We start from the raw sequence: 18,950 nt of genomic DNA on the forward strand, positions 1-18,950 counted from the left end.
TATTGAAAATGGGTGGTCTTCCCCTTTAATCTCATCTGCTAAACCATCATACAAGTTCATAGGAAACAACCTGTCTGGGTTCAGCATGGGCCCTATGAGGGTTTCCAGTAGACTACACACATATGAAGTAAAAAAAAAAAAAAAAAAAGTTAGTCAACACGATTTGCCTGTAGAATCTAACAATCTGAAATCATTTTATCGATATGAAACATGTTGCACCATTCCATGCATTCCTTGTTTATTTATTGAATGAGGTTAATGTAGCTATGTGCTTGTTCACATTGTGTGGTATCTGGACTGAATAAGGACAAAGTTGTGTGTGTACAAATGTAAACTAAGCTGAAGGAATCACAAATCGACCAATACAACCTAAAGTTGGACAATGACATGGCAAACCTGGGTCAATCCAACATGACAGTAAAATCCAGTGTGAGCTCTGAAATTATAAACACTACTACTGTACATCGGCCTGTAGATGGCAGTTCTGTCCAATTATTAGAGAGGTAGCAGTCACAATAGTTTACAGACATAGCACTGGGACATGTGTTCATCTTGACATCTTTATTCCTGTCCTGTTATACATTTTCGCCACATTGCTGGAGAGTAAATACATTAAAGTAAAATATTTGACATTTCATTTTCAGACCTCATTACACACTTTGCAAGGGAGAAGCAAGCCCTTAGACCCTCTGTATCTTTGTGCAGAACTCCCATTGTTTCATATTATGTTTTTTGTCATGCTTCCCAGCTATTCAGAAACATACACATGTGGTCTGCTGGCCATGTATCCCTTTTGCAACTTGACACTAAACTTCTGATTTAATTGGCATTTAATGCATAGGTATTATGGTATTATCGTCACAGATCTTATATATTGAACACAGGGAGAAGACAAGAGGACTAGGGACTGTCAGTACATGTTAAGAACCACACCACACCCCTTGCCATGAATAAAAATCAACCATAGAAACTACTAATGCCAGATTTCTACTTAGTCGTACAACTGAGTCGGGTGCCGTTACTAGCAGGTCTATTTTCGGATGAGGCTATAATCGGGATCAATGGTGGTGCTATTAGCTGAAGCTTTAATGTACACATTTGAAAATGCTAGGAAAGTTTAATGTCGCATTTTATTTTCAACATTACTTTAACCTCAAATGTGTTAAACAGTTCCTCAGCGTAAATCAAACCGTATCTCATTTAGGTATACATTCACAGTTTTATACCCTTTTTCTCCCCACCAAAATAACAATTAAAAGGATTTAGAGAAAGACAATCTGAACATTATCTTCATCGATAATATTTCCAAAACATTTCTTTTAGTCATGTGAGAATGAACAAGCTTTACTATAACTGTACAAATTCAACCAAGCCAAAACAGTAAATCCTTTTGAAACTCAGGAGACATGGGAGAGAGTATTTCAAGACATCCAGTTAAGGACAACAAAGCCTTCACACAAAAACATCTCCCGACTTTTGCATGGTAATAATGGTGAAAGTGTGTCCACGGTATCTAGGGATGAAGCCATGCCATTTCTTCATTCTGTTTAACCGCTTTAACAGATTAGTGTCCCAGTGTGGGCTACCTGGAGTACTACTCCACTCAGGGAAGTTGGGTCCAAACATTTGAAGCCTCTTGAAGTGGGGGGTCCAGACCAGGACAGGTCGGTTACTCTCATTTCAGGTGGTTTAATTAGATTTTGGCATCAGAGGAATGAGTGATGGATTTCTTGGGAAACAGTACAATTTCTTTTAGGGATTCAAGGGGAGTCTGTCCCATTAGTCCACACAGAAAATCTATTGTGAGCTTACAAGGAGCACCATTCATGTCAAGTCATGGCAAACAGTTGTAAAGGGTTCAAGATAACAGGTAGCGAGCATTCGACTTAAGGAATTCTTAGTCGAGTAATGATAAAGGTCTTCTTAGTCGAGTAATGATAAAGGTCTTTGTTGACTAACGCGTTAATATTTGACAAATCTATCAAATTGAGCTTTCCTCATGCAATGATGCACACATGCATGCATTGCACCTTTTGATATCTTGTACTTACCAGAAAGGTATGTACCTTTCTGGAAATAACTTATTCAGTATGGAAAAACATAAGAAATAAATTCTTGTATGACTAAAAGGACCAATTACTTGACTGAGGGGTCAGCCCTAAGAGATACTCACAATAAAATAAAATCAACTTTAGCATTAATTTGATCTACTTCACAGAAAAAAGCTCAAATGTGGTTGGCTTTTATATTATTTTAATGGAAATTCACAATTTAAACTCTGAATGAATAAAAAATAGCCACAGTGCGTAAAACAGAGGGTGTTGTAGTGAGTCGGGTCAAAAAGAAGGTGTTGGCATTGCATTTTCCACATTAGACTTGCATCTTCTGACATACATGCCATAAAAAAATTAAAAATAAACAGAAATAAATCCCATTAATGTAGTGTTTTCTGGGGTGATTGGTTGGCCTTTCTTAAGATAATGCAACATCAAATACTGTACAGTACAGTGCAAGTCTAATCTCAACATTTCTTCAGTCATACACAAAACGATGAAAACGCACAGAACACCACACTTGTCTCAAGTAGACTTCACTGCATACATGAGGTACTAGCTAGCTAACAGATAAGGCAAGATAAAACACAGTCTTTTTCCATGTAGGCAGCAAACAAATGCAGTTAATCATAGGAGAGCACAAGCTAGTCAATATTAAGGAAACAAAGCAATGCACCTCCAAAACTCAACATCAAATTCATTATTATACGTAAGTTCCACAAATTAATATGGAGCACCTATACTGGTTATCGTTCCTTTCAAGGAGGTTGGAGTTGTGACTAGAAAGAGAAGCAGTTTGAGGGTAGTTTGGTGTATGTAGCCTATTGTTCCACAGATCGTCCATACTCTGAAGGCAGGACTTGTGAAACTTAACTGGTGATATTTATTCTCTTGAGCCCAGGAACACGAGACCTTCCTGGACCCCAATTCCTGAGCCTTATAAACAGAGAAACAGCACCTGCTATCTACTGAAAGGCTGCAATATGAGTAAATACCAGTCGTACACCATACAGCTATCTAAATTAAATCCAAAAAGAAAGATGGTTGCCATTTTGACTGAAACCATGGCCTGGCTGCCACTGCCCTGCCCACTGCATGGCTGTAAAGGGATTGCTAATTCTGAAAGCGTCACTTCAGTCTTGGCAACCGTGAAGGAGGCGGCGACAATTACCGGTAATGGTCTGTAGCTCCTTCTTTCGCAAACCAAAGAAATACACGCAAATAAGTATAGGCGTGAGAGATGGTTTATTCCCAATCCGTTTCAAATCAGATAATAAACAATCATATTGCACCAGAACCTACACTAGCCATTACCATTATTATTCCCCAAAGGGAACCTTTACAACACAAAAATTGGGAGCCGGGGGGGTCAAGGCAGCTGCTGCAATCTCTGAACATGAGTCCATCTTTTTTTTCCATCAAATGCAGGTCCCCATCCATAACGTAATAGGCAATCTAAACATGGCAATCCCCTGTCACCTGAAATAAACATCCCTACTCACTTAACAGCGCTGAGTGATCACTTTCATAACCCTCAATCAGAGAGAGAGCGAGAAGAAAAAAATCTATAATTATATATATATATATAAAAAATCCTCTGTAGAGTCAAACATGTCATGGCCAGGCAAACCAGTGAACGACGTTTTAAAATCGAATCATTCCTACATGGCATCTCATGTCAGACTTCATACCTCTGCATCCAGTATAATGAGGTTTACTGCACGGGCCACTCTAGAAGCAACAGGTATGTGTGTGTGTGGTCAAGCGGAATGCTGTGTTTATGAGAGTGTGGGTTCGGTTTAAAATAATATCCAGTCCAGTCCAGTCAGTCTTTCCAGGGGGAGCGGGTGGGGGTGGGGATTAGGCTTTCAAGGTGTGTGAGGGGGCGGGTGATGCCCCCTTTAAGACCAGTGTTGAGACTGTAAAACAATAAGTTAGCAGGAACTCAGGGAGCTTGTCCAGCGAGATCACGCCGGAGTCGACAGTCATTAGTGGTGGTGCGCACAGGCAGACATGGACCCAAAGAGAGGACGGACCGTCCTAGGAGAGCCCCTAGTTCTGACAGCCATTTTAGGCCAAAGGGTCCAAGTCCTCCTTTCAATAAAAAGGTCTATGGTACAGTCAAGTGTGGTGGTTTTTCCTTGCTCGCTTGCTTTTTGCTTTGACCGCCATCTCTTTTTGAAAAGTTTATGTTTGTGTTGTTTCAAAGTCCATGCTGCCTCTATGCATCGTACTGTAGATCCTATCCTCACCCTGCCACGGTGAGCTGGAAGGAAAACGAGAAAGATACAATTACACCAGTCATGTTGTTGCATTGATAGGAACATCTAATGGGAACATTCTTAAAAGGCCCAATTGATTTGAACATATACATTAGGTTATATTCACAGACATTCTTAAGTGTTTGATTTATAGATGGAAAATATGCTATTTGGAACTTTCTTCCCTCACCATAAATGAAAATATAGGTATTGCTTTACTCCAGTGTTTACAGATATTACCAATGTAAACAAACCTATTACAGTCCCAAAATACAGCATATACAAATTTCATTGACTTGTTGGTCAACCAAGAGTCAATCACCTAGCTATCCATTTGTTTATGATATGATTTATGTATGTATCACTGATTGGTCCTTTAAAGGTTTTCTGACGTCAATTACATCCCAAAAACATAACTTGAACACAAAACATAACTTGAACACCCCCAAAAAACAGAACTGAAAATTCAGTGGATTTCTGTGGTCTGGGGTTTTCTGAATACTTAGCCTCAGAAAAGCCTTCACTGTAACTGGCCCGCAGACTTTGATGTCACGGTCCATTAATCCCGCCCCCTCTCCATATTTGAATGTCAAGTATAAAGATTCCAACAGGCGCAGATTTGAAGGAGTTTGCAACTTCAAAAAGTACACAGTCAAATTCTCAGCATGAATGTATCCATTGGTGACACAAGAGTAAGGTGTAGCCTACACTCTCAGAGTTAAATGAAGGTGCAAAGATCCAGGGGAAGATGTCTTACCTGCATCACGATACCACACAGCGACAGCTCATACAGTCCTGACCACTCTCATCAGGAGGGTTCAACTTTCTCAGCTTGTGCTGTCTGATCTCTCTCACCAGCGTGTAGAAGGCATCTTCCACTCCCTGCCCATGCGCACGTGCGCAACACACACACACACGCACACAGAGAGAGAGTCAGACCCAGACCCAAGGCTGTACTTTAATAATGGTCAGTGTGGGGAGGGTGTAGACAGCCATGGAAGATTCACAATGAACAATGAACCGAGGGTTTCACCTGTTTGCCACCTGGATGCCCCCCAAGGCCAATACATGTCAAATTATAAAGCTCACAACTCATTTTTCTATTCAAGTATTAAATAACGTTACCATGGTGACCATGGCCATCTCACAAAAGGTAGGGTTAGTCATATTCATTTGTTGTGTTAAAAGTGAGAACTACATATATTCTGATAGTACTAATCATTGCTATTGGCTGTTCAGTAACAGGTGTCTCCCGGTCTCTCCAGCCCTACTGGATAAACAGAAAATGCATTTTCAGGCTGATAAATGGGTACTCTCTCCGTCCCTGATTGGTTGAAAATGTGCAAACCACCTGAAAATGTATTTTCTGTTTATTAAATAGCTAGAGAGATGGGGGGACGCCTGTTACTGAATAAACACTCTATAACAATGCATACGATCTGAATATAGTGCTTTTAGCCTTCTAACAAAAATTATTGCTTGACCAAAAAATATCACTTACCCTACCTTTAAGTGTTAATCAAATAACACCAATGATCAAAAACAGTATTATTATTATTAGCCAGATATTGACTGACAGACATGTAGGGCTGTCACGATATGACATTTTACATGACGATTAATTGCCACTCAAATAATTGGCGATTAACGATTTAATTGTGTTTTTGTCGTTGATAATTACATTTCTGTTTGGCTTTTAGGCTTTGAAGTTTTACATGGTAGATATGACACATAACCTAAATATACAAAGAAATTACTGACATATTTGACAACTTACTACTTAAAAAATAACTTTGATAGTGGAAATAGCCGATCTACAAGCTCACAATCTGCTATTTCCACTATTTTGGACATTTTTCAACATTCACGATTATGACGATTATGACAAAATAATTGCGAAAATGTCAAATAATCACGATTATACGATTATGTAATAATTGTGACAGCCCTACAGACATGCCATTAAAGCGCTGCATGTGTTGGTCTATATGGAAGTACTATATGATGGGCAGTGTGCAGAGAATCACCCTCGAGAAGCCTTTCAACAGTTCTCAAGGCAAAGCAACCTGGCCATGAGTCATCGCCTGCCGAATAATAGAACGTTCCCAGCACAGCAACACACATCTCTCACTGCTCTGTATGTGTATGTAGAAGGCCTGTACAGTACATCTGTGAAAACGTACAATAACTGGCAATCTGCAAGATATTTGGCGGGGTAAATAGAACATTCTCATCATTTCTATGTATGCTTTTGTAGTCGTAATAATTTCTCACACACAGGGTTGCGATACTTTGTGCCTTACAGGCTTTATTTCCCCACCAAATCGATCACACTCCTGGGAGTCCAGTTCTACGGTTTATGCTCCGTTTAAAAGCAAACGTGAACACATGTTTCTACGCCGTGGCTACCAGGGGGCGAGCCATCTATAGAAGGTCTGTCTGTGTGTCTGTCTGCGGCTAGTCTTGCAAATCAGCGCCTAATTTCTTGTGCATGCTGCAGAATATTTTATAGTTATTGCTTGTGTGTGTGTCCGCTGTGCGTGTTCTTCATATTTTGTGAATTCATAATCTCAGATCTGCCTTCCTGCCGTTCCCCCATATTTGGGCAAGTCTGACATCATGTGGATCAGAGATCCACAGGGGAGCCGTTACTAGACCCCGCTGTTGTTCTTGCTTTTGCATCTGGGTGAGGTTGTGTACTTGAGGTCGCGTACTTGTACGCTTATAGCCATACAAGATGTCGCTCTCGGAAAGGTAGCAAAGGTTACTTAGCATTTTCGAGAAGCTCTATATCTGTAGATTATATTTTGGTATGATGAAAGCCTCCACAGAAGGCAAGAGTTCACGTACAATCCGAAGCATTTACAGTTTACACTACACAATCCTCTTTCTTGAAGATTATTGGGTTGTGTGCGAGAAAGACCGTTCACACTACAAGAGTGACTTCACCGACAGCACTGTGGTGAAATCTGACAAGAAGAGAGAGGGAGGGGAGGGAGAAAGAGAGAGTGGGCTGCTGCCGTGCTGCGTCTCTGTGTTTGCGTCTTTAGAGCGCACGCTGGGCTTCTTTCCACTTTATCACAGATGCAATATCATATTTTTATAGTTAACTTCTGCCAAAAAATACCCCTTTGTAGGGCTTCTCCGCTATGCCCGAGGAACCCGAAGATTTAATAAGCTTTATTTTTTTTTTTAATGTATCGAAGCCGAACTAAAATAGGCCGGAACTAATGCTCCGGGATCGGTTTCTACACGGACACATTATGGAGCGGGCCGATTAACATTGAGGCCGCAAACCGGAAGCGGATGGTCCGTCCTCTATTCCGGCCCGTTAGTTTTCTGTGTAAACACCACGGCTTACAGATGGAGAACGGATTGATCAATTCTCAAAATTTAAAAGGATTTGAGAAGCTGATGGAATACGCGAACACACAATGCCGATCGCGCACGATGGGAACTGGATTAGCGCCCGCGTTAACAGGTAGGAGAAGCCAGCAGTGAAAGACATAGAAAAATATTAGGTTTCCTCGGCTGTAAACAACCAATGAGTTAATATCTAGCCATGCAGAGGTCTCACTTGCCAAAAAATAACTGAATAGGCTAAAGTGGGCAGTGGCCTGTGGGCACGAGTGAACTGTCGCACAGTAGCCTAGAAGAAAAAAGCATATAGGCTATGTTTTGGGTTTTACAAACCTACAACCTTTGTTTTTATAATGTTTTGTCATGATGGGGCAAGGATGGTTGACTTGCGTGCAAAGGACGATGATACACGAAAGAAGAAGAATGTACCACCAACTTCTACCACTTAATCCATTGCTGTGACAGACAGCCACTGTGCTTCCTAATATCCACACGACCCATGTGTTTGGGTCCCTGTTTTATTATCATCAACTGGGACTGGGTCCAGCTTGGTTCAGAACCCCGGTTCTGTTTATCATATCAACATAACAGTAATAACACCGTCACCAACCAAAGCCCGAGCGAACCCAAAACACTGTGCCGTACCGCACGCAGCGCTGAGGAGCAGCAGCTGTGTGAGTGACAAGCTTGATTTGCGCTTCGCCGTATCACCGTATTGCGATGTTGTTGTGTCTCGAAAATAGCAGACATACAAGATCACAACGCCGCGCGTTGTGGTGTGTTGTGAGCTTGTAGCGCTGATATTTCAACGCGCTACACCACCATATGACGAAATGGCTGATGCAGCAGGCAGCAGTTGTGGGGAGACAGACTTTATGTACAGCCAGCAGCAAGCTGTATAGGAATTAAACCAGTGACATTAAAAGTCAGATCATGATAAAAACGTAAAACTGTGCGTCATGAGCAATCTTGGGCTGTTGCTCGTCGCGGTCATAAATTCCTCGAATGCCACAACATTGCGCACAATGTCGCCCCATGTGTAGAGGCCCTAACCCTTCCTGAGTCACAGCTAAATTGGTGTCATCAGCTCCACAAAACTAGTGATGAAAGGTGATGAGTCATCACTTTTCACAGTTTTGTGGGAGCCATTATTAGCCCAAGGAATGTTTTTCGTGCAAAACCCATGCTTGCAATGGATTCAGAATCATGAAAAAACCCTAATTTGACCCCTCATATGCTACTTAAAGCAGATTATTTTTTTAGTAAAGTTAATGGGACACCAACTTTATCAGCTGATACTGTAACACCAATTTAGCTGTGACTCAGGAAGGGTTATCATACCAAAATATAATCTACAGATATAGAGCTTCTCAAAAATGCCACCTTTCCGAGAGCAACATCTCGTATGGCCCATGGACTACTACGGCGAGGTTGTGTACTTGCATCTGGGTGAGGTTGTGTACTTGTACGGTTACCTGTCGTGTCTTGGCAGAGGTCTCGATGTAAGGGATGCCGTACGAACGGGCCAGCTCCTGTGCTTGCCGCGTGTCTACCGTGCGCGCTGGCAGGTCACATTTATTCCCCACGAGCACCATGGGAACGTCGTCGGAATCCTTCACACGTTTGATCTGTTCTCTGTGAAGGGGAGGTGGAAAAACAAGACAAATAAATTCTCATTTTCTATTCCGTCTAGTCGTTTTGGTCTTGTGGACCAGGCCCGTCGATAGGGGGGGGTAAAGGGTACTCTTTACCCCGTTCCGGGAGTGGGGGGGCCCCGTGGGTGGGGGGCCCCGGCCCGGGCCCCCTCCCTCCGGCCCGGGCCTTTGGAGGGCGCACTTACACTGTCAGTTACGGTAGGCAGGAATCTTGGAATCTCATTGGGTCAAGATGGCCCACATGACATTTATCTCCTTCGCTATTCGCTCTCATACTAGGACATGCTTTGTTTGCGGAAGAAGCTACAGTGCCGACTGCCGACTCCGAGACAAGTTTGAGTGAACATTAATTTATTGGAAACATATGGATTAACACATGGCGAGGACGAGGAGTTTGCGGGTCGGTAGAAAGAGTTTCAACAATGCGGTGAGCACCTTATATATTGCATAATTGTACATGTTTGGAGCGGCAGTTCAGCGACATCTCTCTCTCTCTTTCTCACTCTCTCTCTCTCTCTCTCTCCCTCCCAGAGAGACGCAAGCGAAGCGAAGTTGCACAAAATAAGTTATACAGTACATATTTCCTTTTAATATTAACCTGAGTAAAATAAGCTAAAATAAGGCTTTGAAATAGGGCACAGTTTAAGTTGCACGTGGACGATGGACAGTCAAATCTGTATTATTAGTTAGAGTATGTTACAGACACTTTGAAACAAGAGGGCACTTGTGTGAGTAAAGTTGGCTAAGTTGTCCAGCCACTGCACACCTATTTGAAGATGGAAAAAAATGGACTGGGCTGTTCCATCCAGAAAGATGAAACACGTTATCATGTGGACAGAGGACACGTTAAAATGTCACCGTGGCTTGAGTGGAATATATCCGAGGAGGCACAAATGCTTATCAACTGAATTGTCCCAAACAGCTGTCCTAAACCAGATGCAGGGACGCCTTTATCTATTACAGTAGCTTGTGAGTAGCCTAAGCCTATATACTTTATTACCTTATGTCAGCTGAAAGCTGAGCCATATTTTGAAGGATTAATCTGAAATACATATTTATGTGCAGCAGGCTATATGCTTTGTTTCTTATTATGAAGGAAATGTGTTCTCAAAGTAATGCAATGTTCAGGTTATTGAGCAACCATTTACGCACGCCGATGCGCAAATGGTAACATGGTTAATTAATGTATTTGTGCAAGATGGCCCTAACATTTGTGTACATACTTATGTTCAAACAGTACAATCCAACATGTACCGATGTCTCTGGTTCACATTGGCACATTACACAGACCTGCTTGTCATTAATGCATACAAATATCTATGACCGATATTTTTATCAGATGTCCGGTAAATTTTAACCATGCCAGTTACAGTGATCAACAGTTTAAAACCCAGTTTAAAACCCTAGCACAATCTCTGAACGGTTATGCCGCCATGTAGAACCACTTTTAACCATTTTTTTACTTTGAAAATGAGTAATTTCCTGTGAAATACACGTTATTTCGGCCCGCGCTGCGCGCGGGCCAAAACACGAATACGGGCACGCGTGGAGGGGGGCCCGCGTGGAGGGGGGCCCCGGCCAGCTCTTTGATATTGACCCCCTTGCCAAAAATACTCTCGACGGCCCTGTGTGGACACGCCCTAGTGTTTATTCACATGTACACACAGACTACAGCTTTCTCCTCTGTCAAGAATAGGGATGGGACGATTTGAAAATTTCATGTCACCATTATTGTGAACCAAACAAATTGCGATTTATGATATTATCACGATAATCAAACATCCATTATACTGGGGCGGAACATTTGCCAAAAAATAGCCGATCTACAAGCTCACAAAGCGTTGCGTTGCGACACGTTGTGAGCTTATAGATCGGCTATTTTTTGGCAAAGATTTGGTAGAGAGTAAAAAAAAAAAAAAGACTATCAAGTAGTTATTTACAGATCTGTTTTACCAATAATGGGGTGGGGGGGAAGGGTTTAAGTGGTACCGGATATGCAGCTCGGCAAATAAAAGGTGAATTGATCCCAGTGCATGACGGAGGACAATTTCACGATAAATCAAATCTCCGCGATACGATTATCGTGAGTGTTTTTTTAATCACAATAAACGATAATAGCGATTATCGTCCCATCCCTAGACAAGAATCCTCCCTGCTTCATAAACAACAGCGGCTCCACCACCAGAGAGCCGACCTGCCAGGGAGGAAGCAGCTCTCTAGGACCCTGAGGAGGAGCCGGGGGCCTGCTGGGGCTGGGCTGTGCTGCACTGCTGGAGAAAGGAGGGGGGGAGCAGGCAGCAGCATTACCTCATCACCACAGCAGCAGCCAGCTGAATGACTGACTGAGGGGAGTGGGTCAGATCAATCTATCAGCCCCGGTCCTGTGGCTTCTGCCTCCGCAACATTTCTCCCCCGAGCTGACGGACTGCAGGTTAGGGATGGGACGATATAAACATTTCACATCACGATTATTGTGACGAAAGAAATCGGGATTTACGTTATTATCGAGTTAATTCAAAATCCATTATCTTGGGGCGGAACATTTGCCAAAAAAATAGCATTTGCCAAAAAAAAAGCTCACAACGTGTCGCGTTGCGACGCGTTGTGAGCTTGTAGATTGCCTATTTTTTGGCAAAGACATTTGATAGAGAGTGGAAAAAAACTGTATCAAGTATGTATATTAAGTCGGTTTTAAGTGGTACCGGATATGCTGCTCGGCAAATAAAAGGTGAATTGATCCCAGCGCATGAAGGAGGACGATCTCACGATAAATTAAATCTCCACGATACGATTATCGTGAGTGTTTTTTATCACGATAAACGCTTATCGTCCCATCCCTACTGCAGGTTAGGTTTTCCACGGTCAGCCCCACACCGTGTCCAACACACAGCTTGAGACAGAATGGCATTTTATGGCCACGCTCATCTGATGCGCTATCGAGGTGACACAGTGCCTTGTAATTCGCTGGTCACACGGGGCATATAAGGTCTAATAAGTGCAGAATTGAGAATACCTCCTGAAAACAAATAAAGCAGCTACGGTATCGTCTCACTGGGCGGTGCCCTCTGGGGATGACAGCACTGGTGGGTTCACAACGTCCAGAGTACAAGTGACAGACAATGCTTGCATCGAGACCAGGCCAAAACAGTAGGCAGGTGGTACGCTGTGTGCCAACATGTGATTTATACTACGTCAGTTTTGCGGTTTAGCAGATCTACAAGCTTGCAGTGTGTCGCGTTGTGTGAGCTAGCAGATCCAGCATGTGCTTGTACATTTGCTATGCTATGCACGACATTGTGTGGAACCAAATATAAATCAGCCATTAGAAGAGCATTCAGTTATATACCGGACAAATGAACGAAGGATCTTTAAATAATGCGGCAGAGCCTTGACCTGCACCTATTCCTAGCATGTAGTCTAAGCTCATACATGCTTTTGTGGGCTGCGTGGAGGTTCATCGTTTCCAAGTGATGTCAGTGGTTACTTGCGTCGAACGCGGCACAAATAAGGCCGTGCAAGGCCACGCAGAATGTGGTCACCTCGACACAGCGCACGCACAAGGCTGGTTGTGGTCAGATAATCCCAAACGTTATCGCGTAAAAGAACATATCGTCATTGCCATCTGATTTTTCTCTGATCTCTCCTTCCCTTTCTCCTTCTCTGTCCTTGGGCATGCTCCCTCTCCCCTCTGCTCTAATTGAGTCAGGATCAATTTCATTGGCAGTGTGCTGTAATCTTACAGTCGGAGGCTAAGCTTTCTTTAGCCGTGTTAAACGCTACAGCATGACATCATCCAGCAGCTACTGCAGGGCTCTGGTGCACGCGCGCACGCACTCACACACACGCGCACCCCTCCCCGCCCAGATCCTGTGAGAGCACCCAAAACACACAAACATAATAGCGCACAATACAAACAGCCATACCAAGCACTTTAACGCACCAATTAAATAAACAATAATAGATCTCGTCATCTGCATAGTCATCCTTGTGTGAACCCCCCCCCCCCCCTTACACACTCACACACACACACACACACCTGTACTGATGAATGTCCTCAAAGGACTTGGTGTTGTTGATGGCGAAGACACAGAGAAAGCCCTCCCCTGTCCTCATATACTGGTCCCTCATAGCGCTGTACTCCTCCTGACCTGCAGTGTCCAGGATGTCCAGAAGACACGTCTCCCCGTCAATCACCACCTGCTTTCTGTAAGAGTCCTGAAAAAAAAAGGGTATTCCAGTATTTTAGAGCCGTGGTTCTCGACCTTTTCAGGCTGCGACCCCCAATATAATCATATTTTAACTGGGGACCCCCCCACCCACACACACCCTGACGAACACTACTTAGAGTTGGAAGAATTGAGGAGGCATTACATTTTGTAAAACACGGTTTTATTGTGAAAATAGCAGATCTACATGCTCACAACGAGCATGTAGATCGGCTATTTTCACCATTTCTGCCTCTAATATTTGACATAATGCTTTGACTTCACCGTGATGTCAGGGAAACCACACTAACAGAATCCCCTTTATCCCCATATATGGAGTTCCCTGATGTCATCAATATTAAGCCCATATCTAACATATGGGAATGCCCAAATATGGAGGCCACATCGGCCACATACCACACTAACAGAATCCATATATGGCCAAGACAGATGGCCAGACAGCCAATATCTGTGTCCATGTATCTCCATGTATGGTCGTAAAAGGGATTGTATGTATGATGATGTCAGATGTCATAGACATACAGGTACAGATACAATGAAATGATTGTGCCAGGAGCACTCTCAGCCTTATTACACAAAGACATGGTCACAGTGACCGACAAGAGTGTGGACCCACATACCATGCAGGCCACACAAGACAAGTCCCAACAATGACAATACCATACAGTGTAACAGTGTACAGTTTAAAAATGCGTACAGTGCCCATGTTTACCAATGTTTCACTTTCATCCCTTCGTTGAGCAACGTGACTGCCTGGGCAAAAAAACTATTACTGAAACGAGTGGTGTGCGATTTGATGCTCTGGTAACGTTTTTTGGATGGGAGGAGTGAGAACAGGGAATGGGTGGGATGGCTGCTGCTATCTTTCATGATGTTCTGAGTATTTTTCTTCCAGCGTGTGGTATAGATTGTATGGAGCTGTGGCAATTCTGTTCCGATAATTTTAGCTGCTCTCTTCACAATCCTCTGCAGCTTTTTACCATCCTGGACAGTCAAGTTACCAAACCACACTGTGATGCAACCTGTCAGAACACTTTCTATGGTACAACGATAGAAATTCACAAGAGCCTTAGTGCTCAAGCCAAATCTCTTGAGGCGCCTCAGAAAGTACAGTCGCTGCTGTGCTTTCTTAAGGATACCTTTGGTGTTTAGAGACCATGTGAGTGTGTTTGTGATGGGTACCAGGAGTCTCCATATATGGGTAGCTGGTCCGATATACATCACTGGCCAGATGGCCAAGACATGGCACGACCTCGCCCTGCTTGTCTCCCTAAGGCAACACAGTTTTCAATCTAGACTATGAAGTTTATTATTGAGTATGGTAGGATATAATTATGTAGTATGTACAGTATGTTCTCTTTCTTGTCTTGTCTTGTCTTATCTGTATTTTAAAATGCTGACCCTGGAAGCTGTGCTCCAAGAATTCCTATACAGTTGTGCAATGGCAATAAACTCTATTCTATTCTATTTAGAGGGCAGCCAAATCAGACCATTATGTTCACATTTAATATCTTTCATACTAGACATAAACACACAAACAAATTATCAATAGATAGATAGAGTGTATGTGTCTCTATAACAAAAGAGCAACCCATCTTCAGGTTTATTTTGCCCAACCATGTATTTGTTTCATTCGTTTGTATAATATTGCTTGATTTTTAAATTGTATTTAATGTATACGAAGCTCTTGCAGCTCTTGTTAACTTTCAGTTAGATTGTATTAGTGTTGAACAACAGGTCGACACTGATCTCCAATCTAAAGTGATGCCCAGCTGAAGATGCTGAGAATGAACTAGCCAATATCTGGCATTAAAATGAATTCTCTGGCCCGTCTCCGGCAGATGAGCAGCAGGCCGTCAGAGGGGCAGTGGAGCCAATGTTTAGCCTTCCAACCCAGCCACACAAACATGGAGTGCAGTCCCTTTGTGTGTTAGAGCATAGGGGCTAGGAATGCACATACACAAAAAGGACATTGTCCGGCCAGAGGCAGGCGTGGTGAGAAAGAGAGAGGGGAAACAGAAGAGAGGACAAAACATTCTCTCTAGCTCTGTCAATTCTTTTCCCTGTCTAAATATTTCTTTCTCGTGGCAAAAGAGAAATGGAATTGCAAGGTAGTAGGGCAGACCGAATGCTTGACCTCCAAACTAGATTTATAGGGAACTTCTGCCAAAAACCTGGCCTTTTGGAGAATTGAATTGATAGAGCATCTGCTCATAAATTAAATACGTTGTTTTGGGGAGAGCGTTGGTCTTTGCAGTACGAACAATTCCAGGGGCAAGATGTCAGGCGTGGTGGTCAGCGGCAGATGTGAGGACAAGGGGCTCTCGACACACTGCTTTGCTATTATTACCTTGTGTGTACCTTGTAATACAAACTAAGTGCACAAAAACTACACTCATATATCGAGAGAGAGATTATTATATATTTTCTCATAAATCAGTGCTATTGAACACCCTTTACGTTTGTCTGGCAGATCAGCTGACAGAATTAGCTTGGAAATCCATCGTCAGCTGTTCTTATCAATGATGGACAAAACCGCCCAACTCCACTTGAGCTGGATGTTTTTTCATTTCATGAAAGATTTTTTTTTTTTGGAATTAGCTGGTTTCTGTCCGACAGCAGAGACATATACTACTGTAAGTGTGTGTATACACCTTTTGAGAACTTACTGTGTAAACCACACCACGCCAAATTCCAAAATATGTGCCAATGTATATTGCCAAAATAAACTTACATTCTGATGCACACACACACCACACCACACCCCCCCCCCCCCCCCCCCACACACACACACACACACACACACACACACACACACACACACACACACACACACACACACACACACACACACACACACACACACACACACACACACACACACACACACACACACACACACACACACACACACACACACACACACACACACACACACAATTTTCATTGTATTTGTGCTTTGTGGACATTAACTACCAGCTCAACACCACCAGCTCTGGTTAGTAGATCAGGGTGGGTGCCGTGATGCCAGTCCAGCCAGGGGTGCCACAGAATAATTTCATAATATTTGGAATTCATCAATATCACTAGTAAAACCTGATTTGCCCTGTACTCAAGTTCGTTTCCATCTACAGCCAACTCTCTTCACCAAAAATAGCAGATATACAAGCTCTGTGAGTGTTGTGAGCTTGTAGATCAGCTATCTTTGGTGAACCTTCCCCCCAGAATAGGGATGCTAGAGTATAATTCATTAAACGTCATGTATAAAGTTATTTTCAGTCAGTTCTGATGGAAACGGATATTTCTCCAATATGATGTAATATTCTAAGAATTAACAGTGTAATTCAGGGGTGCCGTGGATGAAAACGTTATTTCCAGCAGTGGTTCTCAACCTGTGGGTCAGGTCAAATTAAACATTGGCCAAATGTCAAATATTAGAGGCAGAAATTGTGAAAATGTAGCATGTAGATCGGCTAGTTTCACAATAGAACTGTGTTAAACAAAAAGTTATGCCTCAACTCTTAGTGCTCGTCAGGGTGTGGGGGGGGGGTCCCCAGTTAAAATATGATTATTTTGGGGGTCGCGGCCTGAAAATGTTGAAAACCACTGTAGTAGATGACCTGAGCAAGTGCAGAAGTGTGCCATACATACCTCGATGGTGGGGTCATATTCGTCCACAAAGTGGTTCTGGATAAGCTGGATGGTAAGAGCGCTCTTTCCCACACCTCCAGCTCCCACCACCACCAGCTTGTACTCCGTCATCCTCTGCGCTGCTGCTCACCACACTCCGCTGCTGCTTCAAAGACAACACAAAGACCACAGAGAGCTTAGCAACCGTGCCGGCAAAATGAAATGTATAACATGTCCTCAGGTTGAGCTCGAAGCCCAGAAATATTAGCGGGTGACACTCAGACACCAAATCACATACTGTATGATAGAGTTGAACCTCTGACTGTAAGGCCATAGGTCAGGGGTGGGAAACTTTGATGATGGAGAGGGCCAGTATATTTTTACCGATAGCCGATCTACAAGCTCAGCGCGACGCGTTTTGAGCTTGTAGATCTGCTATTTTTGAATTGGAATCATGAAAAGTAAAAATGTTATTTAATTTCAATTAACTTTATGAACCTAAATACAAATGCATTGCACATAAAAAAAAGACTAGTACTAGTCATTAAGCTACTAATATAGACGAAGTAATTAAAGCGGGTCATGCATGTTTGGAATTATAACGGCTGAAATCAATAATATATATCAGTATTCCTGCGGGCAGCATCAAGTGAAGGTGGGGGCCGCATGTGGCCCCCAGGCCGCCAGTTTCCCATGTATGACATAGGTCATCTTTAGTGGATTTTTCTTTCAGATGGCAGAACGAAGTCCTATATATACACTTAGTCGTTCTACAAATAGTGCAAAAAAAGACGCCTTGCCTCATTGTGATGCATTATGAGCTTTGAGAACTGCTAGATTTGTTTAATTTCCGCCACTAATGACATGCCCAAAACAGGGATGCCGGGCAGAAAGTGGCTGAACTGGGAGGTGAGGAGAAATCTGTTCGTAAGCAATGGTGCAGCCCTGTATAATAAACACAACAGCTCTTACCATCTCTGACCCCACAGTCAGGAGTGGTAGCGCCAGCGGTGTGTGTGAGTGAGAGAGAGAGTGTGTAGCGGGGGGGCTGAGGTTGAGACCCTCAGAGGGGAATGTGAAAAATGTGCTGAAGGTACTCAATGTTCCAAACCTCTCGTGCTCATTGAGGGCAGCGAGAGTCTGCATGAGAGCAGTGCGCGCGCGAGAGAGAGAGCAGTGTGACACCGGCAGAGTGATCCTCATCACCAAGCCTTCACATTACCGATGCCTGCCTCAGAACACAACCACATGGACAGAGTACACCAGACACCAAAAGTGATGTTGAACTTGGGTAGCATCTTGTGTGGTACGACCTGGGCATGATAGTGATACAAGCGAGCCCAAATACTGTCCATCGTGTTTGTATTGCTGCATTGTGCACCGTTCCCTCTTATTGTAGGGTGAAAGAGGCAAAAATTACACTTCTAAATCACAATGTACATTTACCAAAAAAGAAATAAAAAAGAAAAAGGATCCTGGTACATTTTACACATATTTCCCCCAAACGATGACACTAGTCATCTGCACTAGTCATCGATGACACTAGTCATCATTTGAATTACACTTATATGCTAAAACCACCGACCGGGACGCTAAAACCACCGACCGGGTCGCTAAATCGACCGACCGGGACGCTAAAACCACCGACCGGGACGCTAAAACCACCAACCGGGTCGCTAAATCCACCGACCGGGACGCTAAATCCACCGACCGGGACGCTAAATCCACCGACCGGGTATGTAAATCCACCGACCGGTGGTCGCT

At 43.2% G+C, this 18,950-nt stretch overlaps 1 protein-coding gene across 1 annotated transcript in view; it reads right to left on the reverse strand.

Annotated features, from left to right (window-relative positions):
* Window positions 1–1,363: 1,363 nt before the first annotated feature.
* Window positions 1,364–18,950, reverse strand: part of LOC308294650 (GTPase HRas) — a 30,511-nt gene continuing 12,924 nt past the window's right edge. Inside the window, exons 2-6 of the mRNA XM_080737414.1 lie at window positions 17,208–17,349; window positions 13,367–13,545; window positions 9,151–9,310; window positions 5,073–5,197; window positions 1,364–4,320 (exon numbers count right to left, since the gene is read on the reverse strand). Coding sequence (XP_080593540.1) covers window positions 5,078–5,197; window positions 9,151–9,310; window positions 13,367–13,545; window positions 17,208–17,318 — 570 coding nt within the window. The 5' untranslated portion in view covers window positions 17,319–17,349 and the 3' untranslated portion in view covers window positions 1,364–4,320; window positions 5,073–5,077. The remainder of the gene's footprint in view (window positions 4,321–5,072; window positions 5,198–9,150; window positions 9,311–13,366; window positions 13,546–17,207; window positions 17,350–18,950) is intronic.

This window comes from Nannobrachium achirus (assembly GCF_963921795.1).
Source record: "Nannobrachium achirus genome assembly, chromosome: 11".
NCBI lineage: Eukaryota > Metazoa > Chordata > Actinopteri > Myctophiformes > Myctophidae > Nannobrachium > Nannobrachium achirus.